This window comes from Zosterops lateralis, assembly GCF_965231275.1.
Source record: "Zosterops lateralis genome assembly, chromosome: 24".
In the NCBI taxonomy this organism is placed as follows: domain Eukaryota; kingdom Metazoa; phylum Chordata; class Aves; order Passeriformes; family Zosteropidae; genus Zosterops; species Zosterops lateralis.
In genome coordinates, this window is record NC_139784.1 from 3,195,368 (window position 1) to 3,218,712 (window position 23,345).

A 23,345-nucleotide genomic window follows, 5' to 3' on the forward strand; every position below is an offset into this window, starting at 1 on the left:
CTCCAGGTTTGTTAGAGGTGTTTCTTCTCATCTGATCTCACCTGAGCTCTGAGAATTCCAATGTAAGTTGTGTCTTGGAAAGGGAATTCCCAGTTCTTATCAGGAACTGGAGCAACAGGACAAGGGGGAACAGCCTCAAACTGAAAAGGAGCAAGTTTAGATGAGATATTGGAAAGAAATCCTTCCCTGGGAGGGTGGGCAGGCCCTGGCACAGGTGCCCAGAGAAGCTGTGGCTGCCCCTGGATCCCTGGCAGTGTCCCAGGCCAGGCTGGATGGGGCTTGGAGCACCTGGACAGTGGAAGGTGTCCCTGCCATGGCAGGGCTGGCCCTGGAGGGGCTTTAAAGTTCCTCCAACCCATTCTGGGATTCCCTGAATCTGTGAGCAGTTTTCAAGGGAAACATGGACATGTTTCTCAAAGTGTGAGAGAGAGGAGAGAGGGATTGCTTGGAAAGGAAAACAGAGCTGGACTTAACAGATTTAAAGACCAGAAATATGGAAATTTCCTATTGTACTTTATGTGCTTTTAAAAATCTTATGACCTCTGTTGAGAGTATAAGTTAAATATAACCTTTCCCTCACTCTCCCTCTGTGTTTTCTATGCAGTAGCAGAACTTCTGAACATGTTTATGTGGTAAAAAAAGGCATTTGTATTCTACTTTCAGTGGACTAGAATGTAAAAAACATTCACCATTATTTTTACCCTGAAAAGCTTCATTCTTGAAACATGGGATTTATCTTTCTGTGCCACCTGAGAATGATCTGTTATTTGAGGACAGGTACTTGAAACCCTCCAATTAATCACCCTTTTAAAATTAAAGTAATGCCAGTCAATATACTAAGGTACTATAAGGTAGATATGGAATTTTAAAAGCCTGTATTGGAATGGGGAACCATAATTTGCCTTTTCTCTTTTTGAAATCCTTTTCATTCAGGCACTTTTCCATTAAGGTTTGTATTCTATAGCATTGCTAAATCACTTAAACTAGGTTTCTTCCTTGTGCTGCTTGAATCTCTACTGGCTATACTGGAAAATGAGTTACCTGCCTCACCTGTCAGTATTTACCACAGTTTCAATCTCATGGGAGGCTGGGAGATGTGAAAGCCATCCTTAGAAATGAAATTGTATTTAGTGTTGTGTCCCTTTATTAGTTGGCAGCAGTGATGTACTTGTAATGAAAAATGTAAGTTATGTAATTAGATTGATTCTATACAGATGATCCATATGCAAGAGAAAACCTAATCTGAAATAAATACTTTGAAACTCAAAGACAAATAAATAATGATGTCACAAAAATACATATTTTTTTTCTTCATAACATTAATGGATTTTTTTCTTAACGTTTTATATGAAAAATATTTTGTGAATAACAAATACTGAACATCATTCTAAAAAGTGAGTTGAGTATTGGATAGAAATGTGCAGGAACAGGTAAAAAAATGTTTTTTGAAATCTTCCCTGAGAAGTGGAAAAGAAGAAGCATAAACATCAAACCTCAGGTATTTAGTGTAAAATCAAGATTAATTCTATTGAATAATGTAGGGAAAAAATTATGGATGCCTGCTGTAATTATTGCAGTCTAAGACTCTATGTAAAAACTGTTATTTATGGGGAGAAGTGGTCAATTCATTGAAAATGAGAGATATTTTCAGATTCACAAGTCCTTTCCAATTTCAAAAGAAAAAACCCAAATGCATCTATCTCTTAACCATAGCAAACTTATTTCAATACTCTATGGGAGAGAACAAACACTTATTTTCTTCTGAAAATATTCAAGAGTAAGGGAGACAATAAAACAGCTGAAGCCAAGTTTGCTGTGCACAGTGCAGTCACTCAGCAGGAGTGTGCTTCTGTCTGCGGGGTAGCCCAGAACTGAGATCAAATACTCATTTAATAATGAATGTTGTCTCTTCCCCTTTGACTGTGTTTTAAGTGAAGATAGGGATAAGAAGGTCTGTGGTAAGAAGGTGTGGGAAGAAATTCAGTGAAGCCCAAATATTTTCTTGGAGCCAGGATCTGACTCATCAATTCTGCTGTAGGACACACACACACAAATAAACAAACCAGAAGTGCTTAAATAATGAGGAATGTCAATTAAGTCATAAGGAATGTCAATTAAATCTCTACTTAAACTGTGTATTTGCAAGTCCAGTATGAAGTGGATGCTTGGGGGAGATAATACAAAATGTTCCCTTTTTTTTTCCTTTTTTCTCCTCATATATTCCAGGCCTTCAAGGTCATCATGGTACAAGAAAACGACACCCACATCCATGAGTTCATCCTCCTGGGATTCTCCACCACTCCAGAGCTCCAGGCCCTGCTGTTTGTGATTTTCCTGGCCGTGTATTTGCTGACTCTCACCGAGAACGTCGTCATCATGGCTTTAATCATCACCCACCGCCAGCTCCACAAGCCCATGTACTTTTTCCTGGCCCATCTGGCTTTGCTGGAGGCCTGCTACATTTCAGTCACCGTTCCCAAGCTGCTGGTCACCTTTGTGGTGAGGAACAGGAGCATTTCCCTCCCAGGCTGCCTGGCCCAGCTGTACTTTTTCCTGGCCCTGGTGTGCACGGAGTGCGTCCTCCTGGCCGTCATGGCCCATGACCGCCACGCCGCCGTCTGCGCCCCGCTGCACTACGCGCTCACCATGAGCCCCAGGGCCTGCCTGCAGCTGGCCACGGCCTCCTGGCTGCTTGGCTTCCTCATCGCTGCCCTCAAGGTCTTCTTCATCTCCCAGCTCTCCTTCTGCAGCCCCGGGGTCATCAACCACTTCTACTGCGACGTCAGCCCGCTGCTGAACCTCTCCTGCGCCGAGCGGCGCCGCGCCGAGATGGTGGACTTCATCTCTGCCTTGTTCATTTTGTTGGTCCCCCTCTCTGTCATCATCATTTCTTACACCTGCATAATCAGAGCCGTTCTGCTCATTCCCAAGGCCCAGAACAGGAAGAAAGCTTTCTCCACCTGCGCTTCTCACCTGGCTGTGGTCATCATTTTCTTCTCAGCCACCCTCTTCATGTACGCCCGGCCCAGGAGTGTGAACTCCAGGGATCTCAACAAGCTGGTTTCCATCATTTATACCATAGTCACCCCAATGCTGAATCCAGTCATTTACTGCCTGAGGAACCAGGAGGTGAAGGACATTTTATTGAAGGTCTTTTGTAGGAGGGCTGCTGTCTCCAGAGTTTCTGCATCTGATCACTAATGTAAGGCTTGGAGGATAATCTTCCAACCAAATGTGTCTGAATCCTGTGAAAGTCTAATAAGATTTTGACTTTCACTGGTTATTAGGCTTCTCTTTCAACATCAGTGATTAACAATTCCTTCTCCTTAGTCAATCTGCATGTTCAGCTAAAATCTATGAATCTCTGTGAATGTAGAAGTTTTTCTAACTGAACACATCACACATCATTCCTGAGGAGTAGAAAAGGCAATAACATTATTGCCTTCTCTCAATGTATTTTTTTTTTTTTGATATGCATCAAAGAACAAAATTGCATTCTGACCTCTAGTGAGGGCTACCTAGATAAATAAAAAAGAGACTGGCCAGAGAAACGTAGGTCCGATCAATGTGATTAACACTACGTAACTCCTTTATTTCGAGAGAAATGGCGTCTTTTATACACTTCTATATAGTTTACAGTTCGGATAGCTCAGTCATTGGCACACAGCAAGGGAAAGAATGAAAACACACACCACGCAACCCACAGTTAAGGTGGCTACACATGTGCCTACTAACTACTTTACTCAGTGACCTTCAAATCCCCATTATCTTCCCCAAACACCTTAAGGCGTCTTTTTCTAGCTGCGCCACACACCTGATGGAATTTTAGCTGCGCAACAGGCTTCATGGCCTCATCAAGGCCTCAGGTCAGAACTCAGTCACAGTAGTTCAAACTCTTGATATAAATCATGACCTCCTGATTTAAGAAAATCAGCAACACTGACCTTGATCCAACTCAACATAAACTAGGATTCAAGAAGCTGAAGCACCAAATAAATAGTTCTGTCAACCTTCCTCACAGGAATGAGGACGGGCACTTCAGTAAGTCACATAACAGTCATTTTAGATTGCTGTGATAGGAGACCATGAGCCACGACTGAGAAGTTTCTTCTTTATTAACTTCAAATATAACTTTGGGAAGTAGCTCAGATTCAGAAAACAAGCCTTTACTTTCAGGGAAGAGGGTTAATTTGCATAGTTTAATTTCCATTTTAAATGCTAAATTATTTTTAAATTATTTTTTTTTCCTCTGGTCCTTCAATATTACATGGGGTGATGTAAGCACTAAGAGAAGAATCAGTTGTCTAAACACAGGTCTTTCCTAAACTAACATTCAAAGGAGAGGGTCAGGAAGAACTTTAAGGTAATTTAACACACAGATCTTGCACCAGCAGCCTGATGGCAGATGGTCCTTGACTCTGTTACCCAGGACTACATCAACATTACTGTGTCCAGTTTGGCACTTCCCACCACAAGAAGGACAAAATGGACAGTCCAGCAGAGAGTTACCAAATGACAGAAGGTGGGACCACACAGCACAGAGAGAGACAGATGGAAGCAGTTTGTTAAGTCTGGGAAAGAGAATGTTGAGGAGGAGTTTAGCTGCACTCTGCCACCACCTGAAGGTGTTGTAGAGGAGAGAGATGCAATTCTTAATGGTGCATGCCTGAAAAGACAAAAGCAACACGAACTTGTTTCAAGGAATTAAATTCAGATAAGATAGTCCAAAAAAAAGAAAAAGATCAAACAAAATCAGAGTGATGAAGCACCACAACACAGTCCCAGAAAGGTAATGAAATCTCTGTCCTTTGAGCTTTTCAAAGCTTGACCTGACAAGTCCCTGGAAAACCTGACCACCCTGAAATATGTTTGTGACAGCAGAGCGAGTTAAAACATTCTGGACGTAAAGTTCTGTCCTTCCAACCCAAGTTTTTGTCTGACTCTTTGCTCTGGATGTCAAATGGAAAAGCCTGTGGCATCTCAAACTGCAACAGGATTTGATGTTCAGGGAAGTGAATCTGGCTGTAGGTACCCACAGAGCAGATTTCAACATATGAGCAGTGTGTTCAATGCTATCCAGGGAATGGAGGCTCTCCAGTAGATCCACACCACTCCTCCACTGGGAAGCCAAGAACTGGATGCAGTACTCCAGATGTGAGTATATTTTATATATGAATAGATCCCATTTGAGTTCCCTTTTATAGCATAACTCTCCCCATATCTCTGTTACATCAGCTGTGGCTTGGTCTAGCTGAGAGCTGAAAATGTCAGAGGTACTAAAATCTCTCAGGGAAGCTGTTAAAGCACTGTTCTGACCTCACATCTTCTAATGGCCTAAAGAGCAGCTACTGAGTTGCAAATCATTGTCTTTGTCCCTTTTTAGAGCTTGTCACTGATAGAGCCCAGCACAGCCTCCAATACCCCAAACTGAACAAACCCAGCTACATCAACTTCTTTTCATGGCGCAGGTACCCTGAGTCATATCCTCACATCTCAGCAGGCTTTAGTAACCACCTTTCTATTTATCCACATTTTCCTTGAATTGCAGGGATCCCAAAATTCCATGGGAGGGTCCATGGGAGTTGGACCCTCACCAGCCTAACAGAAATGAGGTAAAAACCAACACCCAGTGCTAACACTGCTCTCCCTTCTCTCTGCACTTATTTACTTTTAAACTTGTCTTCTTCATGAGATGTCCTTACATTCCTGAACTTGCACATATGGCTTTGGCCAGTAGTTAGAATTCAATACCATAAGGGATGCCAAATGTCACTACATTCTTACATATTTGCAAAACAAATCAAACTGTGTGCTCCAACAGCCAAACAACTTCCGTAATTCCAGCTCTCCTGGATGCTAAACTCCTGTTATTCTCATTGTATGAATGCCATTTGAATCGTGGTTCTGGCTTAATAATTCACATGGGACCAGCTGGAAGGTGATTTTACAAATAGCTGACTCCAGGTACTGCTACCCCTGGCACTGTGGGGGGGACCAGGTCAGGTTTGTGTCCTTCATGCTACAGAATCCTGCAGCAGCACCTCAGCTCTGCTTGGGAAGCCACTGACCTCATCAGGTAACAGATCAATCTTCTCTCTGATCCTCCCTTTGCTCTTGAGGTATTTGCCCTGTATTATAAAATTCAGAAAATGCACAGCTTGGTTATTGGTGTGTCTGAAGATTGTACACATAACTCCAATGTGGGTGAAACTACACTTACCCAAAATCACGTACTCCAAAAGCCATTACCAGTTAAGGTTACTGATTTAGATTAGGGCACTAATCTAAAATATTTTTCTAGATTACCTTTTGCTCAAAGACTGCTATATCCTCTGCCTCAGGGCATGTTTTTACTTTCCTCAGCCCTATAAAAATCAGTAGACACTAGCTGGTATTTTTTCATTGTTCAGTGTCTCAGGAAAAAAAAAAATCTTCAGAGTTTCTTCTACTCTGCATGGAATCACAGAGAAAACAATAACATCCCTCCTCTTTCTGTGATTGCTTCCATTGGGAGGCCAGCTATAATTTCTGAATCAGACCTCATGAGACACCAAAGGGAAATAAAATGTTGATTTATCTGTGCTGGTATAAATCACACAACTGGCACATCAGTCTGCACTTCAGCTGTACCCTACTGATCGTATTCTCCAGGATCAACTAAGGCAGTGGATTTCCACTACAGAAGATTGAGAACAGCTTTCTTTTTAACAGTACAGGCTGAGCCATTCTGCTTTTTGAAGGATTAATCGGAGTTAGTTGCAAACAAACCAGACCCAGAATTTTCATTTGCTTGTACTTTATGCTGTATCTGGGATGCTCCATGGACCATCTCAATAGACTTTAGATGTAAGTGGGCTCAGAGCTGACACAGAACCCTCTAGTGGGCTACTCAGATGTGTTTGGGGGGGGTTTATTATCGGAATGAATATATCCTTGTGGTATTTCACATTTCTCTTACAGCTCATGGAATATATATGATATAACTTTAGAAATGTTTAGAGGTAGAAACTAAAGCACTGGAAATGTGAATGTCTATCCATAAGCTCATAACCTGTGCTGTCTTTATACTGGATGGATAATATATTAGCATCATTCATCATTTGTCTTAGATGATTTGTAATGTACATTTATCTCCATGAAATGTAAATTAAAAAGCATGCTTTGGTTTTTAAAATGAAAAATTCTGAATTGAGCAGATAAATTTTACAAAGTTCATTTCTAAAAACCTAGCAAGAAAATGTCTGAGTGTCTTTAAGTGGTGGTGTAACATATGGCTGGGAATTGAAGCCTGTGTAGTTTGGTGTCATTGTATTAATTTATTGCAGGTGGATAAGGTTCATCTTTCTTCTCCAGAATGGGTGGGAGGAATGAGACCAAAGTCATGTATTTCATTCTCCTGGGTTTCCCCACCACTGCTGAACAGCAGCTGCTTCTCTTCTCTGCTTTACTTCTGGTTTATTTATTAACTGTGCTGGAAAACTTCCTTATCATTCTCACCATCCAAAATAACCACAGCCTGCAAAGACCCATGTATTTCTTCCTAGGGAACCTATCTTTCTTAGAGATCTGGTATGTTTCTGTCATTGAGCCAAAGATGATGGTAGATGTCCTGTCCCATGACAAACGTATCTCATTCCAGGGCTGCATGACACAGCTGCATTTCTTTGTGACCTTTGTTTGCACTGAGTATGTCCTGCTGGCTGTGATGGCCTATGACCGCTTTGTGGCCATCTGCAAACCTCTCAGGTACCCCCTCCTCATGAGTCACAGGCTTTGTGCTCAGCTGGCAGCTGCCTGCTGGATGTGTGGCTTGGCCACTGCTTCCATCAAGCTGAGCTTTATAGCCCAGCTCTCCTTCTGTGATGTGGACAGGACCAACTATTATTTCTGTGACATTTCACCCCTACTGAACATCTCCTGCAGCGATTCCTCTCGGGCTGAGCTCGTGGACTTCATCTTGGCTCTGCTGGTTATCCTGGTGCCCCTGTGCGCTGTGGTGGCCTCCTACATTTGCATCCTGTTCACCGTCTTGAAGATTCCTTCTTCCCAGGGGAGGCAAAAGGCCTTTTCCACCTGCAGCTCCCACCTGACCGTGGTGGTTTTGTTCTACTCCACCACTCTTTTCACTTACGCACACCCCAAGCTCATGTACACCTACCGTGCCAACAAGCTGGTGTCAGTCCTGTACACGGTGGTTGTGCCCCTGCTGAACCCTCTCATATATTGTCTGAGAAACAAAGAAGTCAGGTCTGCCATGAGAAAGACTTTTACTTGCAGAAGACACACCAGAGAAATCAACTGAAGAGCCCCAGAGAAGGGGCTTTGCTCATGAAGATCAACTGGCAGTGCTGATGAGCTGAAGCCAGGAGGTCCAGACCTTAATCCATGCCAAACTCTCCTATTCATGCAAACACTGGTCATATTTATTGAACTAGACCTTAATATATCTAAGTTAGATCTATGTATTTATTATGGCTTTGACTCAAGATGCATTGTTTGGTGTGGGGGTGCTGAAATGGTATCATAAGTTTCTTAGTTGTAGGTTTGATGTGATTTGGACTTTAACCCTAGCCTGGTAAAGTTCCTGTCTTGGATTGTGCTTATCAGAGGTTGATAAGAGTTGCCAAGACAACTCTAATCCTCTGCCCTGGGTTTCGATCATCCTATTGTATTTTCCCCCATCCCATTGTATTTCTCCCTCACATGTCCAGCATACCCCAGACCCCAAAACCTTCAGGAGAGGTGTCTGACAGGGATTGGTGGGTCTCACAAGGCCACATCCCAAATTCACCTGATTTGTTAATGTTGTGTATTGCATTTTGACCTTACCCACCTGGCTTTGTGTGATTGGTCTTGTAACTTGTGTCCACCCCTGAGATTTTGGGGGAACAAAAACCCCCTGTAACCGAGGCTGGGGGTCACTCCCCAGAGGCACAGGCCTGGAACCAGGGGCTGCCCCTGAGTTACCCGAATAAAACCTTTCTCCCTGAGCCTCCGGAGTGTCCCCTCTTTCGAACCACGGCCGAGACAGCTAAGGCAAAAGCACTGCGGAGCCAAAGACCCACGCAAAGGTACTGTTGAACGTATCAGAGCTAGCAGGGTGGCCCAGCTGACGCTGAGCTGACCTGAGAGACAGATATGCGAAGCAACAGTTTGGGTTTTTTTTTGCTTGTTCTCCCCCTAAGAATCTATGCTCTCACCCTTTCTTAAAAGTCTCTGGCTGAATGACTGTTCTGTTTTTAAAGATGTTTGGAAATGCTAGAAAATGAACCCCAGATTTGTTTGCCCTAGATGGAATAGAGTCCAGAAAACATTGTAAAATGAGTGTGAAGATCAGTTATCTATGTGGGATTTATTTAGTCCAAGATTTTGTTATTATCCCTTGAAAGAAATAGGCAGCAGAAAAGGATGGGTAATAGTAACATTTTAAAATACCTGGTGTAGGATAAAAGGAACATCCTCTGAAGAAGAAAATTTTTCTAATATGACATTAGAAAAGGAATAATGTGAGTGGTTTATTGCATTCATGTTACAGCTGCATTGTCACTTGGCCTCTGTCTCAGGTTCACAACATGACCAAGGCACCCTAAATAACCTCATTGCACACCAAATAATGTCTTCCACTAAGAAATTCAGACACACCTGAAAGGATAAATCACTTCAATATTCTCTTCAGGCTGCACTGGACCCAGCAGTATTTCATCAGGAGTAATGACCTCATGCAGGAGTCTGGAAACAGCTGGTGAATCTGAGCTGAACACGGATCCCCTGTGAGAAAATCTGATTATCAATTAGAAATAAAATGGGGCCTCTCAGAAAACTGCTCTGTGTTCAGGCTATCACAGTGCTTCAGAACTTTTAATATTCTGTAATAAACAAACAAATCAATCAATCTGTCAGCAGCATGCATCTGCATGTGTCCATATTAAATCTGGGTTTGAGCTGATGACTGAGACCACGGTATCTGATATTCTGTGCTCTGTACCAGCACACTGACTTCTCCAGTTTTGGAGATGAAGCCTTCAGTTTTCCAGGGAAGAAACCTGGAAGGAACTTGTCTATGCATACTGTGCCATGTATTGCCAATTGTTTCAAACAAGACCTTATTGAGGACTTGGACACAATATTTAGGAGAGATGTCAGGAACAGCCTGAAGTTCACCATAGTGGGGAGCTCTCCCCAGAAGTGCAGAGTGCTGGCTGTAATCCAGGTAGGAGCAGAAAATCTGCTGTGAGAAAATAGGTAATTGACACAAAATGAATCTACATTACAGTATGAACCATTGTAAAGGAACAAGAAATAATCCAGTAGTTCTTTAGATTTGCATTAACAAAAAAGATATAGTTAGACATGAATCCTTCTAAAAATATTTAAAGTTTAGACATGTCTACTTAGACATCTAAGGAAACTACCCTCAGTTCCTTTACTACTCATGGATATGGATTATCACCCTAGAAATACATTCTTTATCTATAACATTTGCTTTTATGTTCAGTCATCTGCAAGAAAATGGGGATCACACTTAACAGTTACTTTGGAAGAAACATCCCTTTCTCCTTTTCCTGCAGTTTTTATTGCTGAGCATGATGCCACAGGCTCTGGAATGTCTCTGCTCAGCTGGAGTCAGCTGTCCCAGCTGTGTCCCCTCACAGTTTCTTGCTCCCTCCCAGCCTGTGCCAGCACTGTTCAGCAATAACTGAAACATTCCTGTGTTCCCAATATGGTTTTCATCATAAATCCAGAATTTAGTCCCACACAAGCTATTTAGTCCCTATGCCAGACAAAATCAGTACAGCATCAGGCTCTCTTCATTCTTAGTGCAATATGTTAAAGTACTGATACACCAATAATCCCCTCATCTATTTTTTCTCTTATTTCAGTTTTTCATATACAAAGTGCAAACCACAGAATTTCAGCACTTCTTAGTAAGTTTTTCATTGAAACTTTGCAAGGTGTGAAGTTCCTTTAATACAGTAATTTGGCTGCACACATTGACAGGTTTTAAAGCACTGATCTGAAGTGATTGTTTTGAAATAATGTCAGGAAAATCTTTCAAATACACTGTGAAGAGGATTATCATCCAATTATTATGGGGTTTATGTACACTAATAATAAGGTTGCTAGAAAACCTGAAACAAATAATTCATAACCTATTCAACAGGAGTTCCTAAGTGTTTTTAAGGAAAGAGAGAACACAGAAAAAGCTCACACAAACACAAACCTTTTGAGAATGCAAGTTCTCTCTTGCAACTAAGTTTATTTCTCGAGGTTTTCCTAATAAACACTCACAAATTCAAGTTTGGGTGCCTTTAAAGTACTGTCAATGAGTCACTAGCCACAAGAATTTAAGACTAAGTCCAATTTTAGCTTTTGAGAAACTTCCCTTCTCTCTTAATCTTACTCTCTGCCTCTGGGGCTGATAAGAATGTATGCAAATGTAAGATAGTCTGGGTTCAGAAGATATTGATCTATTGTCAGTCACAAAATTTGGGAAGCCATTCTATCAAGAACAGAAACATCTATTTCATGTAGATTTATTTAAAACCACAATGCCAAATGACAGAGAGTTTAACATAGCCTACTGTAACTAAATGTGCTGAGAAGAATGACACTCCTGTGCTGACAAGAATGCAAATTTGCTTTTTGAAAACCAGCCATGTCCTCGGGTGTCTGAGATACCCAAACAAGAGTTGTGAGATGCTTTTCCCTCCCTGCAGTGGTTGCTGCACTCCAGAGCAGTGTTCCCTTAGAGGCTGCACCCTCACCTGAATCAAACTTCCAAGTTTCAGGTGGGGAGTGCACTCTCCCTGGCAGCCAAAGAGAACATTTAGTGAAAATTTGCTTTTGTTTAGAGAAGAGAAGCATTATTGCTTGGGGAGAAGGCAACTGTGTCTGTTCTATTTTGACAATCTGAAGGAAGCAGGTTCTAATGGCTAATGAGGCCTTGATTAGGTCCACAGTGTTTTGCTCAGCAGAAAGAAATCTACAAGGGGCAGGAAGGGTTCTGCATAAGAAAGGATGAAAAAGTTGGGGTAGAAGACACTCAGAAACAGCTTTGCACTTTATTGTTTGTGTTTTATTCCTTATTATTTTATTCCGTCTAATCCTTTTGTTTTTCTTCTTTTGTAAGGCAAAGAAAAATGGCACAAGGGAAAAATATCTCATTGCAGGTTCAGATGTCTGCTGTGAAGGTCCAGGACTCTGGCAACTGAATCCCTGGTGTTTTTATGTACATCTATTAAAGTATATATGAGCAACATGCTAAGGAGAATGCCCTTAGAACCAGTCAGAGGGAAGGCCAGTGATGTGTTGATTACAAGAGACTACTAAAAAATCAGCTGTGGAGAAAAAAACAGTTCAGTATTTTTTGGCAATGTGTTCAAGAAACCTGAATTCCAACAAACCAAACGTGGCTTTAATGACCGTATTACAAGGTATGTGTATTGTGGTGTGTGAAATCTGAATTTGCCTTGTTAAATTTAGTGACAGAACTGGACTAAAAATTGTTGTTTTCTCCTTTTTTTTTCTTTTTTCATTATATAGCATGTAGTAATCAGGGCTTATGAATACAGTTAGTTCTTCTGGAAATTAAATACATTAACAGGAAGCCAGTATTTAATGTGTCTGCATTCTAGACTTTCTGTTTGATCAACCAGAGACAGACAGTTCCAGAGACTTCTCAGGTGAATCAAAAATCTTCCCCTCTCACTGGCTAAAAAAGTATCTCCAGCATCTTCATTCTTAGCTGAGGGTTTTGTTAACTTCCTTAAAAAGCCATTTACTTAAAGCAGTAGTAATTGTTATTTCAACAAATCATTTTCAACAGGATGTAGAATACCCTTCAATGGACAATATGTTTGATTATCATGGAATTATTTCATAAATTTACATCTATTACACTTAAATCCTTGACACTTACACATAAAACCAGAATAAAAATAAGGATTTTAAAATAAGGTCAATTATGTAAGCCAAGACCACATATCTGTTAAATGGCTGACCATAACAACACAAAATTCTGATATTTTCTTTTACATTATTGTAGACAAAAGTGTCTTTTTATTCTTATTCTCCTCTGGCTAGCTGTCTCCCTTTTTAAACAAAGACAGCTATTTCTAATTGATTGTTTTTCCCCTGTTTTGAACAGGTGGGGTGAGACTACAAGAATCACATTGTGGATGCATCTATTTCTCTCTTTGGATAATAGGGGAAGCTTTAGGAACTGTGAAAGCTGTAGGCAACAGGCTTGAAAAGGCTTTGACTGGACAAGGACCTTGAGTGCCTAAATCTGAGCTCTCTGCACACAAAACTCCCCAGCAAAACCAGACAAAATATTTGATGAGCAAGGTTATGCAAAGAGAAATTCCTTCTCCAAATTTATTTCCCTTTCCTAAGACTCGTGGGTAAATAAGAAAAAAGGATTAAATGGAGCTGCTGAGGGTACCCAGAGCTGAGGTTACATTTCAAGGACCATGGGGGGATAGCTGGAGAAAAGTGTTAAAAATTAATTCAGTGCTTTGAAAAGATTAGGTACATGCTGGTTAAGAAAAATTATCAAATGGAAATGACAGCAAACCAAACCAAATACCAGTAACTGAGTGGGGATTTCTGTCACTCAGCTTTTTACATCTTTGTCCATCTTTGCACAGACAGAACAGCTGGACTCCCCTTTAGATCAGTGGAGAAAACCAGAAAATCTTAAAACATGATTCAAACCTTCTACAGGAAATATTCTAAAGCTGGAGTGTTTCTCTCTGTCCACTGAATTTAAAGGCATCCAGACTATGAGTTCTAATGCAGGCATCAACCCACAGAATATATTCAAGCCTAAGTGAAAGGACAACTGGCTTATGAAAATAAAATTACTAAATAGAATTGGAAAGGTATTACCTGAAACATTCTGTCAATTAGTCAATTTTAACATATTAAGTGAATTAATATTTGAGTAGAAAAACCTTATTTCAGAAATCTCAATTTTGAAGGGTTTTTTTTCCAAGTACTGTTATAAAAGAAAAAAAGTCAGTTTCTCACATGAAACAATGTGAGTTTTTTAAATTAATAGACTTGGGTTTTTTTAAAAAACAATTATCTGTATTATTTTAATACATTTCTTGACTCATACTTATTTTCAATTGTTTTGCATAATCTGAAGAAGCACATTCCTTTGTTCTTTTGTTTAGGGGTGAGCATTCTTTCGTGGGTTAGTTGCAATCTTAGTGCAAGATTTTTTTTGCCCAGTTAAATCTGAAATAGCTCTTCAACTGTAGAATGAAATGTCTGTTTCTAGTTGGTTGTAAAGTTTATTAAATTAAAACAGGTTGGATAAGCTGCATGCAGAATGTTTCTTTATAATGAAGATAATATTACAGGATTATTAGTTCACAAATTACCCTCTAATAGTTGACAAACATCTGCAGATATGATATATCAATGAATTTTATACTATTTTCCATCTGTTTCTCCATATTTATTATTTCTTATGTTTCATATATCTCATTATCTGTCTTATTCTTCTGTAATTGCTTCTCTGGGCAAACTCTCTGCAGTCTACTGCATCCTAATTCCCGTTTGGAACATCATCTGAAAGCAAAGATGGAAAACCACACCAGGATAAGTGAGTTCATTTTGGTTGGGTTCAAATCCCACCCAGGATCACAACTCCTCCTCTCTGTTCTCTTCTCCACAATGTACATTGTCACTGTGGTGGGAAACGTCTGCATGATTCTCATCATCAGGATGGACTCCAACCTGCACACCCCAATGTACTTTTTCCTAGAGCACCTGTCCACCCTGGACATCTGCTATTCCTCTGTCATCATTCCCAGGGCAGCACTGGCATTCTTACTGGGCAGGAGAAGCATTTCCTACAAAGGCTGTGCTTCACAAATGTTCTTCTTCTCCCTCTTTGGTACGACAGAAGCCTTTTTCCTTGCTGTGATGGCTTATGATCGCTTCACTGCCGTCTGCAACCCACTGCTCTACCCCGTCATCATGAGCAGAAGGCTCTGTGTTCTCATGGTGCTGGGCTCTTATCTGTCAGGCTGCATCAACTGCACCATCCAGACAGGCCTCACCCTCAGTTTGTCCTTCTGTGGGCACAGAGAAATAAACCACTTCTTCTGTGATGTTGCTGCAGTGATCCAGGCCTCCTGCTCCAACACACTTGTCAATGAACTCGTCATGCTGGCTGTGTGTGGGGCAATCATTGTGGGCACTGCCTTGGTGGTTTTTATCTCCTATGGTTATATAATCATCACAATCATCCAAATGCCTTCAGTTGAAAGCAGGCACAAGGCCTTCTCCACCTGCTCTTCTCATATGGTGACAATCTGCTTGTTCTTTGGGACAGTGTTCTACATGTATGCTCAGCCTGGAGCCACATCTTCACCCAACAAAAGCAACATCATCTCAATCTTCTATACTGTTGTTATTCCCATGCTCAACCCTTTCATTTACACCCTCCGAAACAGGGAGGTGAAAGAGTCTCTGAAAAAACAGTTAAAAAGGAAAGGGTTTTTTTAGCTCATTTACTGAAGTTGAGAATGAGCACAGTGTCCAGTTTGGTACAAACAGATGCTTAGAATGTAAAATAAAGGACATCAGGACCTGCTTTCAAGAGTCTTTTGTGTTTCTAGATGGTCAGTAAAAGCAGGAAATGGAAATAAATCTATGAGGATCTCGTAATTGTTATTTCAATGGAACAATTTTTGATAGGTTGTATGATATCCTTCAGTGGACAATATGTTTGATTATCATGAAATTATTTTGCAAGTTTATATCTGTTCACCATTTTCTAACACAGACCTGCAACATCAGCTGTCAGTGGCTTCACCTCAGATCAACTGCCAAGAGTTTTTTCATATCCAAAGCTGTCACTGCCCTAGTTACTAATAGAGCCTTATCTTGCTCTTCAAACAGGCCACAGAGGTGTGAAATTGTGAAGAGATCGTTTTTGCTTGTTTGTTTCTTTTCTGCTCACTCAGACCATGTCAGGGGCAGCCCAGAGCTGTCAGGTAACCCTGTTCTGTAGTGTGGATGGATGGAGGGATGGAGGGATGGATGGAGGCATGGAGGCATGGATGGATGGAGGGATGGAGGCATGGATGGATGGATGGATGGATGGATGGATGGATGGATGGATGGATGGATGGATGGAGGGATGGATGGAGGGATGGATGGAGGGATGGATGGAGGGATGGATGGAGGGATGGAGGGATGGAGGGATGGATGGATGGATGGATGGATGGAGGGATGGATGGAGGGATAGAGGGAGGGATGGAGGGATGGATGGATGGATGGACAGGTGGTGCAATGGCTACAGCTGTATGAGCAGACAAGGTGGACTAAGCTGGACAGGCAGGTAGAAATATCTCCAGCATTTGTTCCTGCTCCTGCAGAGCCACCAATGTGTAGAGATGTTGCCCACGGGCTGTTGTCACCCTCTGCTCTTCACAGGACACAGGTAAAAGGAGCTGACAGCACAGACAACTCTGTCTGAAGCAAAGGCTGCTCCAGCTGCCTGCAGGTGGGAAGTTGTGTCTCTGATGTGTTTCATCACATCTCAGAAGAGACATTTCAAGCCCAGTGGCAGAATTACATCCTTGAAAGAATTTCTATTCCCATGACCCCAAGGAGACAGGCAAACAGGTGGCAGAGAAAAGTTCAGCATCAATGACAACAGCCCCTTCCCAATTCCCAACTGCACAATTCTTTGCTCTCTACTAGCAGTGTTAAAAACACTTCATAGAATAGCAGAATCACAGACTCTCGGACTGTTTTGGAAAGCAGCTCTAAAGCTCCCCTCGTTCCACCCCCTGCCATGGCAGGGACACCTCCCCCTGTCCCGGGCCGCTCCAGCCCTGTCCAGGCCGGCCTTGGGCACTTGCAAAGGATCCAGGGGCAGCCACAGCTGCTCTGGGCATTCACTGCTGCGCTTTGAACGAACGGATAAATTGCCCTGACAAACTCCTCGCGTTGCTGCGTCCCCGCTGCTGCCGCGCTGAGCGCAGAGCCAGGAGCAGCCCCTGAGCCCCGGGCCGTGCCCGAGTGTCCCCTGAGCCCCGAGTGTCCCCTGAGCCCCGAGTGTCTCCTGAGCCCCAGGGAGTGTCCCCTGAGCCCCGGGCCGGGCCCGAGTGTCCCCTGAGCCCCGAGTGTCCCCTGAGCCCCAGGGAGTGTCCCCTGAGCCCCGGGCCGGGCCCGAGTGTCCCCTGAGCCCCGAGTGTCCCCTGAGCCCCGGGGAGTGCCCCGAGTATCCCCTAAGCCCCGAGTGTCCCCTGAGCCCCGGGGAGTGCCCCGAGTGTCCCCTGAGCCCCGGGGAGTGCCCGAGTGTCCCCTCAGCCCCGAGTGTCCCCTCAGCCCCGGGCCGATCCCGGTTCCCCCTCACACCGAGCCCCGCACACCCTGAGGCGCGCGGGCCCTTTAAGGGCCTCCCCTCCGCTGGGGGGCGCCGTGCGTGGCGGGGGGGCGCATGCGCGGTGGGCGCTGCGTGCGCGGCTCGGCAATGCGGATGGTGGTGGGTGAGTGCGGGACAGAGAGAGCGGGGCCCGAGGGAGAGCGGGGCCCGAGGGAGCGGGGCCCGGGGGAGCGGGGCCGGTGTGAGAGCGGGGCCGGGGTGAGAGCGGGGCCCGAGGGAGCGGGGCCCGTGTGAGAGCGGGGCCCGAGGGAGCGGGAATGGGGGTCTGGCCGTGGTGCGGGGCCGGGGCTGCGGGGATGCACAGCCGGGCACTGGGCGCCTCTGCTGCCGGGGTGATGGCTCAAGGACACGGCCGTGACGGCCCGTCTGTCTGTATCACCAGGTGGTGGGACAGGCTTCATTGGCACAGCCCTGACCCGGCTGCTGCGGAGCCGAGGGCACCAAGTGACCCACGTGTCGCGGCGAGAGGGCGAGGATCGGATCAGCTGGGTACGAGCTGAGAGCGGTCACAGGAGCGGAAACGTGTCAGGGCTGAGAAACCAGCCTGGTGCCCTGGCTTTCCATGGCATGGAGGGAGCCTGCCAAGGGAGGTCTGGCTCCTGTGGGTGTTCTTTTGGGCTGTTGGATGGGTCACACTCGTTGGAATGGGAACTGCTGTAGCTCCAAGGAGCAAAACCTTCTCCATTTGTGCTTGTAGTCCACAAATGTCAGGAAGAAACTGTCTGCAGTTCTTAGGAGCCTGCCCTGCTGCTGTGCAGGGAAGGCTTGAGCAGAGGGAGGGCTGATGTTGATGTCTCTGTTCCTCCTGCCCAGGCAGAGCTGTCCCGCTCCGGGCTGCCCCTGTGCGATGCTGTGGTCAACTTGGCTGGGGAAAATGTCCTCAACCCTTTCCGCAGGTAACTTGGTGTTCCCCAGGGCTGTGGGGACAAGGTGCAGGCAGGACAGTCCTGTGTTGTCAGAGAGTGTGGAAAGGGAGGAAACAACATGAGCAGGAAGCTCTTGAGTTGACTAGCTGTTGACATTTGCATCCTCAAACATTTCCGTGGGCCTGGTAGGTTTGGAGAGACCTTTGGAAGAAAGGTTCCCTCGTGGATCTACAGCTGGAGGCCAGAACAATGAGTTCCACCTTTCCAAAAGGACATTGGGTGCTGTGCCTACATTTGATAATGCAAAATCAGAACCAAAGTGTGACTTGTAGGAGGAACACCAGCTTTGGTGTCCAGCTCCTTTGCTGACTTGGTCCAAAGGCAGTCCAAATCCCAGAATCTTTTAAGGGAAAAGAAGAGTCACCATGTTCCCAAGTTCCCCTGCCCTTGTGCTGTAAGATGAGCTGTCCTCCCTTTGCCCTGGGGTGAGGGGAGTTCCTGTGGCCTCTCCTGTGCTTGTGGAGCTGGTGTTGTCTGGGGGCCCCTTGGTGGCCGTGTTTCCTGGGGTGTCCCTGTGAGGTGTTTAATCCCTGCCTCTCCCTTTCCCAGGTGGGGAGATGCCTTCTGCCAGGAGATCATCAGCAGCCGTGTGGAGACCACGAGGAGCTTGGCCAAGGCCATTGCTGCTGCTGAGCAGCCCCCCCGTGCCTGGGTCCTGGTCACTGGCGTAGGTATTGCTGGGGCCTGGCCAGGACATCCCTCCTGCTGCCCTGGAGAGGCTCTGCCTGCAGACACAAACACAGTTCCTGTTCCTGCACACAGGAGCTCGTGTCTTGCCTTGAGATGTCAGCTTTATTGCCAACAGTGCCACTGTGTCTAGTCAAGCCTTGATTGGCTTTTTAGTGCTGCTAGAGAGGAATTTGGGTCCCTGTGCTTTGTCTTGGTGTCATTAGGGCAGAAGTTATTCTGTGTTTTCCTGTGAAAGTCTTTGGGCATCCTGTAGAATCAATTTGTGTAAGGCCTCAGCTGAAGCCCATTATCTGTAACTTTGTGGTTGCTGCAGTCTTTAAACTGCCATGGTTTATCCTCTGTGCTGTCCAGTATTAAAGCAGGCACCTTGCAGCCAGTTCAGTGTGTTGTTTGCAGACCTGTTTGGGTTTTGGGGATGCCTGAGTGTTAATGCATCCTACTGAGCCTGTAGAGCACATTGGCAGTTCAAAAACTTGTCAGCATTGCCACCAGAGACCTGTGCTGTTCATGTGAGGATGTCCCTGGTGGAGTGATGGAGCTCACAGAGTCCCAGAGTGGTTTGGGTTGGAAGGAGCTTTTCAGAACATCCAGTTCCACCCCCCCTACCATGGCAGGGACACCTTCCACTGTCCCAGGTTGCTCCAAGCCCTGTCCAGCCTGGCCTTGGACACTTGCAGGGATCCAGGGGCAGCCACAGCTTCTCTGGGCACCCTGTGCCAGGGCCTCCCCACCCTCACAGGGTAGATTTTGCTCCTAACAGCCAATCTAAACTGCCTTTCAATTTGAACCATTTCCCCTTGTCCTGGCACTCCAGGCCCTTGTAGTCTTTCTCTCTCTCTTGTAGGCTCCCTTCTGGTACTGGAAGGTTGCAATTAGGTCTCTTTTCCAGGCTGAACAATCCCAATTCTCCCAGCCTTTCCTCACAGGAGCTCTGGCCTCCTGGAGGCAGAGGAGATGGTCTGATGGGGAAAGGGGGGCTTAGTGTCATCATTCAACCCTGAGCCCCTTTCTGCTGTTCCCCTGCAGGTTATTACCAGCCCAGCCCCCAGCTGAGTACACTGAAGACAGTCCAGGAGGGGATTTTGACTTCTTCTCACGCCTGGTGAGCTCGTGGGAGGCTGCAGCTCTCATCCCTGGGAGCCCAACTCGTGGTGTTGTGGTGAGATCAGGTGAGATGGGGCATCAGCTTATTAATGGTGACTCTGCTTTACTGCTGGGGCAGGGAAAGGGCATTGGCTCTTCTGTCTCTCCTTGTTGGGGTGTCCTGTTGTAGTCCAGCCCTCTAAGGATTCTCCTGCTTGTAGGTGTGGGTGTGCAGGGGCTTTAGCCCTTGGGGCAGGGGCAGCTGGTGTCACTCTCCTGTCCCCACAGGTGTCGTGCTGGGTCGAGGTGGTGGTGTCATCTCTCAGCTGCTGCTGCCTTTCCGTCTGGGACTGGGGGGCCCCGTGGGCTCCGGGCTCCAGCCCTTCCCGTAGATCCACATCCAGGACCTGTGTGGGATTGTGTGTCACGCCCTGGAGAAGGAGTCTGTGCAGGGCGTCCTGAATGGAGTCTCCCCGTCCTCCCCCGGCACGTCCAGTGGTGGCTTTGCCCGGGCGCTGGGGGCGGCCCTGGGGCGCCCAGCGCTGCTGCCGCTGCCGGCCTGGGCCGTGCGCGCCGTGCTGGGGCCCCAGCGGGCGGGGATGCTGCTGGAGGGGCAGAGGGTGCTGCCACAGCGCACCCTGGACACTGGCTACCAGTTCATCTTCCCCGAGCTGCCTGCAGCCCTCAGGGACATCGTGGCGTGAGGCCTCCCCGCCGGGGCTGGCCTGGGCCCTGTTTGTGTGAGCTCACGTGCCTTCCCGTGGAAGAGGGGAGCCCTGCCCTTGGCACTGCCCCATCCCCGTACAGAAAGGGTGAGAGATCCTTTCCCCTGTACCTCCCTGTGTGCATCACCAGTTTAGGATTCATCCCCCTTACTGCCATCTGAATTTAGCATTACCTGCATTTGGGGAAGGGCACGTGCCCCTCAAAGGGCTGTGGAATTGCCCATTTTCTCTTCTGCATGGTGTGTGTGTGAACTACTGGCAAAGCAGCTGGGGGTGTAATGGCTTCTCTCCTGAGAGATGTGGCTGCAGGAAACAGGTCTTGATGCTGTTGTGATTATTCCGTGGTACTGGAAGTCACCCTTCCTGTTTTTCCCCATGATGATCCAGGCAAAGCAGAAGAGCCTCAGTCTCTTCCTTGGTCTTGGTGCCAGTGGGACAAGATCCATCTTAGGCTGCTGAATACAGATTGCTTGGAGACTCTGCCCTCTCTTTTCTTGGCTTCTACCAGGCTGATGTGTCAGTACCTTCAGCTGGGTCTAGTCCAAAGAGTTACACTCTTCCAGGGTTCCAAGCCCCTGGGGCTGTGGCAGGGCTGAGGGAGAACAATGCTTTGCCAGCCTGGAGAGGAAAGGGTGACAATCAGCCTGTGGCCCCTGGACTGCTTTGCCTTGGCTGAGTGCCCACTACATCTCTGAGCTCAGGAAAGCTGGGTGGTGCATCACTGTGTGAGGCAGTGCAGGTCACAGCTTTGGTCTAAAGGAGATTTCAGCTGTTGCCTTAATTGTGCTTACCTCAGAGCAGGATGGTTTTCTTTTACTGATCCCATGAGGTGGTGCTTGTGTTCAGGGTGTTCCCCCTGACTGGGCCCTGAGAATATCCTGATCTGCTGTGGGAAGCAGAACCTCTTTCCTGGTAAAGCAGATTGCAATTTCACCATCTCACAGTGGCAGGAAATGCATCCACATGCTTCCCTTGACACACTTCCATATCCTAAAGTGGATTGCAGTGTGTGAAGTTCACAGAGCAGTGAAGTTTGTTACAGCAGTACTTCTGGAGAAATATTCCCAGTGTGATGTAAGTTGGGGCTGGAAAATTCTATCAAAAGGCACTTCAGGCAGATAAAGACCTACTCTTTACCACCCAGAACAACAGCAGTCCATGTTTCTGGTTTATGCCATGCTCTAGTCAGAGTGGCTGAAGGATCAGTCTTGGTGAAGCCCAGATGCTCCACTCTGCTGACTCTTAGCTCAGTACATACTGCAGACAGAATGGCAATCTGCTGGCTTTCCAGGCAGGTAGATTAGAATGGGACTGTAGAGGGATAGTCCTTGCAGTTAGTGTAAGCGCAACCAGGTGAAATGGGACTTTGGGAATAGTCATGGAAGCAACATGGTTTGAGATACATGTGGGTTGCTTGGACTGTGCCTTTGCTGCCTCTAAGTTAGGTGCAGCTTCCTTCCTCTTGCCAAGAGCTTCAGTGTCCTGTCTGTGAGAGCAGGCTGACATACTCTGAGATCTTGTGGGCCAGTACAAAGGTGGAATCAGCAGTGCTGCTTTAGTTACTGCAGCTGAGTTTTTAGAGCCTCAGGCTTCAGAGCTTCCCCAGATGTTGTGGTCTGCAGCATCCTGTCAGCCAGGCTGGTTGGCCAGCCCAGTGAGGTTGTTGCTGTACCTGTATAAACCTTGATGACTGCAATGCCTTTGGGTTGTGACTGGAAATGAGAACAAGTATGGCTGGAGAAGAACTGCCACCTTCAGCCCTTCTGGAAGAGGTGTTTGTATCCCAAAGAGAACTGCCACTAAGCAGAGTTCCCAGGCCTTGGACTCAGTGCCTGGATGTGAATGTAACTCACTCAGGACCTTTGAAAAGTTGCCTCTGTTTGGTGTTTGGCTTAAATACATCACAAGGTTTAAATGAGCTTGTGTCATCTGAATCTGTCCATGGGATCTGGAAACACTGTTGTGAGTGCATTAAAGACTTTCCATCATGATAAATTCACACGTGCCCCAGGCCCCTTTCTCTGCAGTAGAGCCAGGAAAGGTGCATGTTTGGGTGGCAGCAGGCTGAAATCTCCATTGGGTGTGTCTAGTTGTGGTGACCTTAAGGAAGCCCTGGGCCCCAGGCTGCAAAGCCTTTGTGATCCTGAGAACAGATAACAGTTGTGTTACCCAGTGCTGGCATTGCAGTGCTCAGGGCCAGCAGGGTGTTTCTGCAGGCATGTCTGAGCCAGTGCTGTGCCCCTCTGCCTCGGGCCAGGTGTCTCTGTTCCTTTAGAGGTGAATTGTTGAGGCTTTAGTTAAGCCCTGTGAAAAGCAGCTGCTGCCTTCAGCACCTGTGGCCCAGGAGCCTCCTATGTGGGCACTGCCATCCCAGCCTGGGGCCTGTAGCCAGGGTTTCTGTCCAGGCTGAGGACTCAGCTGTCCCTTTGCTGTTTGCAGGCTCAGCCAGCCCTGGTGCTGAGCTGCTGTCACACACAGACACGTGGACAGTGACACACAGGTGACACT

The 23,345-nt window shown here is 45.9% G+C and overlaps 4 protein-coding genes across 4 annotated transcripts in view; all 4 read left to right on the plus strand.

Moving 5' to 3' along the window:
• The window catches only part of LOC310918823 (ubiquitin carboxyl-terminal hydrolase 42-like), a gene marked incomplete at its 3' end in the record, with an annotated part of 99,580 nt that overhangs the window by 37,939 nt on the left and 38,296 nt on the right, over positions 1-23,345 (plus strand). The window lies entirely within an intron of this gene.
• LOC310918782 (uncharacterized protein) lies at positions 2,242-8,302 on the plus strand (the record flags this gene model as incomplete). Its single annotated transcript, XM_083877757.1, has 2 exons — positions 2,242-3,157; positions 7,335-8,302. 2 exons carry the CDS (start codon positions 2,242-2,244, stop codon positions 8,300-8,302), a joined length of 1,884 nt encoding a protein of 627 aa, XP_083733883.1.
• Positions 14,593-15,522, plus strand: LOC310918561 (olfactory receptor 9S13-like; the record flags this gene model as incomplete). The annotated part of the gene is made up of 1 exon (XM_083877458.1): positions 14,593-15,522. One exon carries the CDS (start codon positions 14,593-14,595, stop codon positions 15,520-15,522), a length of 930 nt encoding a protein of 309 aa, XP_083733584.1.
• Positions 17,468-22,943, plus strand: LOC310918783 (epimerase family protein SDR39U1-like; the record flags this gene model as incomplete). Its single annotated transcript, XM_083877758.1, is given in 8 exon segments — positions 17,468-17,611; positions 17,759-17,902; positions 18,227-18,309; positions 18,889-19,010; positions 20,056-20,073; positions 20,076-20,198; positions 20,401-20,501; positions 20,505-22,943. Coding segments are annotated over 8 exon segments (1,047 nt in total). The 3' UTR covers positions 20,817-22,943.